The sequence below is a fragment of the Gobio gobio genome (assembly GCF_949357685.1).
Source record: "Gobio gobio genome assembly, chromosome: 25".
NCBI classification, from domain to species: Eukaryota; Metazoa; Chordata; class Actinopteri; order Cypriniformes; family Gobionidae; genus Gobio; species Gobio gobio.
In genome coordinates, this window is record NC_137121.1 from 1379099 (window position 1) to 1386280 (window position 7182).

The window sequence follows — 7182 nt, forward strand, 5'->3', positions numbered from 1 at the left end:
TTTGAAAGTTATTTAACAATATTTACCTTCAACTACCCCAGTAAAGGTCAGAATCTTTGCTCGTGAGGTTATAATGATTGGGTCACTTAGAATGTGATTTCCCTCACATTCGGAGCACAATGTTTCCTTAGGAATTAGCTGGTGACTAAATTCACTACCATGTTGTAGACCACTAACCAGATTTTGAGGAAGGTCCACAGGTAGGGATTTATTTTTCATCAAATAGCGCACCATCCTCTCTATTCCATCATCATTAGGTGGGTACTGACGATCACTACAGTCATCCACACTCTCAGACTGCTGTTGAGGTTTCTGCATGGAATCAATCCTTTCGGTAGTCTTCACCTTCAGGAAAAGAGGTCTCTCACTTTGAAATAAATGCCATTTAGCTATTGCTTTGTGAATACATGCCTGTTTTGTTTTGTTACATGGACAGGCCCATGTGATCTTCTTACTGTCATATACAACAGTCACTCTTCCAAGTCTGCAGTAATAAGACATTTTTGGCTCATACACTGATATATATTTTTTTGTTGAGGGCCCAGCAAATGTGATCATTACAGAAAGTGGCACATCTTCTTTGTTTGCCATGCATTGCCTTTCGATGCATGCATCTTTCCTGCTTTCTCCAAACCATTTCTCTTTCACCATTTCAGTTAGGGTTTCCTCTTTGAGATGAACAGAATTGCCATCATCTTTGGGACAGAAAGCCAAGGACATGAGATGGCAGCACTCAAATGGTTTCAGGCCACTCCTTTGAGCAAATTCAGCACTGGCATTACATTGGTCTAGCTCACACATAACTTTGTCGTTTATACCCCAAATCCTTTTTTGAACATGGATGGGAATTGATGGTGCACTGAAAGATTTAGCCACTGCAAAAATTCCAAGCTTACTGTCAATGCACTGGCAAAGTAAATGCCGTTCTAATGTGATGGCACCTTTAACTGTGGTGTGCTTTCTTCTAATGTGAACACGCAAGTTCTTTTTATTCAATTCCATATCACAATGGTCACATCTGATTCTGTTCTTCTTTGGTTGAGGACGATTTACTGTTGGTTGCTCTGGTGGAACATGGACAGAGGAAATCGTCGGAGATGGAAATACTTCGGTGGATGCAGAAGGAGAAAATGGAGCTTCAGAAAGAGGGCAAGTTGTCCCAGGTTGCAAAGGTTGACATAAGGGACTTGTCCAAGACTGTGTCATTGCTGGAGACTGAAACACTGATGTAACTGGAGATGATGATGTTTGGATTGCCATGGGACATGACAGGGGAGGTGCCTGTGTAATGACATTAGAAGTCTGTGCTGAAGCAGCAGTGGCTGCTGGGCTATGCAGGAGTGGAGATTGAGCTTCCTGGCCAGGAATAGCCAACTTTTGTTTACATTTTTGAAGATGAGTAATCAACTGAACTTTTCTTATTACTGTGGCAGGACAGTAACAGCAGTGAAAATGTGCATTTTCTCTACAGTGTAAATTGCACTTAACAATCACAAAATCTGGGGGAAAAAAAGTTACACACATGCATTAATCTGATCAAATTTTATAAACCAAAATAATATTAATAGAGGTGAATTATACTCACCATCATGATGTACTGCCAATTTTAGATGATTCTCTACATGGTTATCAATTGACAGATGTGATGTTGTTTTGTACGTCTCACAAAAAGGACAGTGATACTGAGTACAGCACTGTGTGCACCTTGAAATTACTGGACAACTGCCCTTTTTAAAGACATTCATCTAGAACAATGCAATAGCAAATAAGTATTTATTAGCCGAGAAAAATAAGGTTAATTTTACATTAGCTAAGATTAAAATGAGAATCGATGTAGGCATCTTAAAAGTCATGTCAGCTAAACAAGTTTATACCGATTCGGATACATAACACTACACACGACTATACATGTAAAAAAAATATATATATATAATATATAGTATATAAAGTCTTCAAATATTAATTACCTTTCGATATACAATAGGTGTTGTTAAGCCATCGTTATACGCAGATTCCTCTTAGCATCCTCTTCCTCTTAGTCCAAAGCAGGTGCGATTGTTCACCAACTTTCTTCTGCACATGCGTGTATAACGCGGTACAATGTCACCAAAACACACCACCGCGCATGCGCGTAACAGCGTCCAGTACGTATTGGATCCATCCAGCTACGTCATCGTGCTACAGGCTGCAGCGAGGACTTCTTGTTAAATACCGCGGGCTGTGCTAGTCTTAGTTTAGTTTTGACTTGTCAAAATTACAATTCCAGATATCTATTCTGCAATTTTGACTAGTCACATTTTTCCATTGACATTGAAAATATTTTCGGATATCTTCCAATGAGTTTTGACTAGTAGAAATATATTACACATTACATTACTTAAATATATTACACATTACTGCGCACATTACACCTTCAGCCCAATTTTGTGGTGCTGTTTCTCGGCCACCACAGAGAGTGAGTTAAAGTGGACATATGTCCATTATAGTAGAGCTACTCCTCTAACTAAATACAAATTTTAAGCAAGCTTTACTGTAGAATAATTTTTTAATGAAGCGTTGAATCTGACACACAATGCACAATGAGCCACCTATTGCCAACAATGCAATAGCTATTCTAACTGTTGTCATTATCTGTCAAATTCATGGGTCCATAACTTCAAAATATTACAGTAAACATGTCTGCAATTTGTCATTGTGACAGGGAAGTGCACTGAGAAAAAGACTCCAGTGAAACGTTTAACGCACCCTCAAAGGCAGCTGAGATATAGCGCCTCCAAATGCGCCAACAATGCAATGGCTATTCTAACTGTCATATCTATCAAATTCATGGGTCTATAACTTCAAAATTCTACAGTAAAAATGTCTGGAATCATCCATGGTGACAGTCATGTGCACTGGGAATAAGACCCCAGTGAAACTTTGAACGCACCCTCAAAGGCAGCTCAGATATAGCGCCTCCAAATGGGCCAACAATGCAATGGCTCTTCTAACTGTACTGTCATGGGTCCATAACTTCATAACCTTCCAGTAAAAACATCTGAAAATTAATGATTATAGTCAAGTACACTGGCTATAAAGCACCAGTGAAACTTTTAACTCCCCCAAATGGGCCAACAATGTGATGGCTCTTCTAACTTTATTGTCAGATTGGGTCCATAACTTCAAAATTGTACAGTAACCAACAATGCAATGGCCCTTTCAAGTCAAATTTAATTCATACATTTATTTGTGTAATGCTTTTCACAATATAATTTCAGCAGCTTTACAGAAAATGCATGTTTCTATGTTACAAAACCACAAAAGCATTTTATGAGATGATATTAGAAAGTAAAGTTTTAAGTAAACACAAATTATATTTTACAAATATCATATATGCATTTAATCAAAATTAGTGTGCATTTTAAAGTAATGATAACATGATGTTATTTTGTATAATAATCTCATAGTGCGGCTCATATACTAAGTTCAAAGCTTTATAAAAAAATATTCTGCAGTAAAAAGTGCTTAAACTGTATGTATGTATAATATATATATATATATGGTCTGGTGAGAGGGAGGAGCTGAGTAAATCTTACAATCACACAACAGCAGATTCAACTATAGGAGCAGGTACAATTCAGATATAAACTTAAAATATAATTGTGACCAGTCGAAACTGATTTAGAGACATCTCTAATTACCTTTGCGTATATGTGATCAGTTTAAAGATAAACAATTATTCATTTATTTTGGGATAATGCTTATTGCTTTAGTATTTTGTGTTGACTTTAATTTTTGTTAAAGCATTTCTTCAAACTTCTGTAGAAGCCAAAACATTTTTGGGACCTAAAATTACAAAAAAAATCTTATTTTAATTAATAATTTATTACTATTTCATGCCAAATTTTACATGCATAAGTTTGTTTTATTTTCTAGAAAGATATTATTAAAAATTCTTTAAGGAATTGTAGAAATGTTTAATTATTTATCTTGCAATTAAAGCTAGAATTTTCATATAAAAATATAAGTGTAATTTGTTGTGCGTAACATGTTTGAAACAACATTAAAATTGAGGTTTGTTTGTCCCAGATTTGATGCTTCTCTAAATCCATGAACTAAAAGGATCTAGGGGATCCAGATCGACGTCCTGATCAAACTCTCCTGTCTGGAACTTCCTCGTGATCCTGAAGACTTTGATCCGCTGATTCAGGTGTGTTTGATTTTAGGAAAGTGGAAAAGTGGATATATAAATAAGCAGGTATATAAATGCAAAATATTGTTCAGATCCATAGCTAATAATAGATGATGTGTGTGTACCAATGTGAAGGCTGCGCATTTCGAAGTGCACGAAGGCCGAACCGAGGGACATGTAGGCCTACTTTTATTATTATTAAATTAGTTAAAAAAAAAAAAACATTTAGGTTGATTTATAGCCTATAATTAAAATCATAATATATCCGAACACTGCAATAATCATTCATCCTGAAAATTAAGAGCAGCTTTGTTTCAAAGACAACTTGTTTAACACAAATGAGCAACAAGAGAAATATCAAGAAAATAAATGAAGACAGTTATACCTTTTATAAGCATATGTTGAAGTAGGATTTATTTCTCATTGTCTCTGAGAGATTATGTGCTGAAAACTCGTCAGTTTTTACTCTCTGTATGGCAGAGTGGGGCAGTTGCCATACCCTGGTGTAATGGAGGCCAGATAGTAGTCGCTGTGTGAGTAAACCTCACTCCTCTGATCTCAAGAGACGCTCTAGTGACTGACTCTAGCGGTTGCAGCCTTTAGCCTCATTGTTATAGCGTCTGACTCACATTCCGGCGGACCCGGGTTCGAGTCCTGGTTGGTGTGGGCAGGTTCGAACAGGAGGAGCATTCAGACAAGCAGGGGAAATAAAAGCTCATGAAGCTGCTTTTTAGTTCTGTTGCAGCTTTGAAAAGCAACAGCATAACGCAAGACTCAATCCGAGATCAATCAATCAAAGATCACAGCCAATCAGAAGAGCGTGTGGGCGGGCTCTCTCTGCAAGCGCACTGACTGCATTTGCAATGAAATGGACAAGTACATCATCAAATTCCTAAATCTTAACCCATTTTACCATTATACTGAGTGACTGAAACCATTTCATTATCATAGAATACACTTGTTTGTTCACCTTGAGTTGACAGTCTGAACACAGCTGTTTCCTTTATTTTCAAGATCAGAGGTTTCTTTTAGTTATGTCTACAAAGGTCACGAAAAATGATATTCAAACTCACTTTAAATTCTTTTTACATTATATAAAGCACATAATCTGCACTTGTCTTACTTTGTATGATGTTCCAGCCACAACACAGCAGGAATAAAAATGTTTTTTGTAAAATAGAATCGCTGTTGCGGCTGGTTATTACAAAAAAGATTTTTCTCACGTTTCGCGTTTGGGTAGGACACAGTGAAGGCTTATAGGGCTGTTTCAGTGTTTGCATTGATTTTAAGTCTGTTGTTAAGTTCTTTTAGTGGATTTTTGTTCACATTTTGTTTAGGTATAATGTGATTATTTGGGAATGTCGTTGTTGTGTGGCCAGAAGGACTCACGCCATACCCTAGGTTTTAGGAAACGCCACCACTGGGTTTGAGATTTCTTCACCGGCATAACTCTCACACAGAGTTTGCACATTGCGTGTGTGATATCCACTGACTCGCCTTCATGAGCAACATTTTTCTTTATCAGCAATTGCCAAATGATGGACAACATTTCATATTTTCATGATAATAAAATTAGACAAATCTTAAATGAGCGAATAAAGTGAAAGTAAAAAGTGAAATGTGTAAATTAATGATCAAGTAAATCAATAAAAGAGTGGTTGGTGGTTTGGAAGACGTGGAAAATGGTTTATCCATTTTGAAACATGAACTGGAGCTCAACAACAGTTTGCTGAATTGCAGCTAGTTTGTTAGCTACAGAATTTAAAGATCTCCCCTTTTCTAGTTCTTTCTTGCTGCATTAAAGATGAAATGGTCTAACTTGTTTTCGCGCAGGCGCAGTGAGGGGAAAAACACTGAGTTTAGGGCAATCATTTCATAGCTCTGCTTCAACTGTGCGATAACCTCACGAGTGGTGATCAACATTTATGATAAGCCAGAAATTCATCCAACCATCCGATAACAGGTGTTGTGCCTAATTCAGACCCGATTAATAAGCGAATGCAGCTTCTGTTCTAAAATTGTATTGGTAACCGCTTATAGCTACATTATTCTGGTAGCATGAATTAATTAAATATAAGTACTTTACATAAAGGATAACACAGATACATTTAATAAGGTAATTATAAAAAATGTCAAAAATTCTTAATGAAAAAAGACCTTCAGTTTCTGCTGGGAACACAAGCTGTCCAGCAGAGGAGCTTCAATCCTTCTGAATCATTTATTTAGTTTATTAATTTATTATTTTAAGCCACATCAGCAGAAAAGGCTATTTTCCTTCAAATCCAATAGTAAATGATATACACTCAGTAAAGCTACAATTTTCCATGGAGAAAACTTTTTAGAAATGTCTATTAATGAAGTTTCTGAATAAATCTGTTGTCTTATCTCATTTAAAGCAGGACAGTCCAATATAATATTCTTTATTATCCAAACCATCATGTGATTCTGACTTCAGTGAGAGTTATTCTGTTCAATTAAATGTTAACCCAGTGTTTCAGTTTAAATCGGATCAATTTAAATGGATTCCTATATGTGCTGTATATCAGCAGCTCTGTCTGTTTGAGGAATAAACTGAATCTGATTTGAGCTGGAAGAGAAACACTGACATCTGCTGCTGAGACTCCAACAATACAAATGTTCAATCATCATCTAGAAAAAATCATTGGATCATAGTTCAAGGGCTTTTTGGTTCACAAAAATCTGTGCACACATATGTTTGAGCAAATGGCCAGTTTTGATGGACCAAAATGTTTACAGTCCTCAGGTCAAATGTGACCCTGGAGCACAAAACCAGTCATAAGTCTCACAGGTATATTTGAGGCAATAGCCAACAAATACATTGTATGGGTCAGAATTATATTTTTTTCTTATACCAAAAATCATTAGGATATAAAGATCATGTTCCATGAAGATATTTTGTAAATTTCCTACTGTAAATATATAAAAAATGTATTATTATTAGTAATATGCGTTGCTAAGGACTTCATTTGGACAACTTTAAAGGAGGCTTT

The 7182-nt window shown here is 36.2% G+C and overlaps 1 protein-coding gene across 1 annotated transcript; it reads right to left on the minus strand.

The window, feature by feature from the left end:
- Positions 1–12: 12 nt before the first annotated feature.
- Positions 13–2204, minus strand: LOC307121777 (uncharacterized protein; the record flags this gene model as incomplete). The annotated part of the gene is made up of 3 exons (XM_079809534.1): positions 1968–2204; positions 1586–1745; positions 13–1499 (listed from the first exon to the last, which is right to left on the minus strand). Exons 2-3 carry the CDS (start codon positions 1743–1745, stop codon positions 13–15), a joined length of 1647 nt encoding a protein of 548 aa, XP_079665660.1. The 5' UTR covers positions 1968–2204.
- Positions 2205–7182: the final 4978 nt, after the last annotated feature.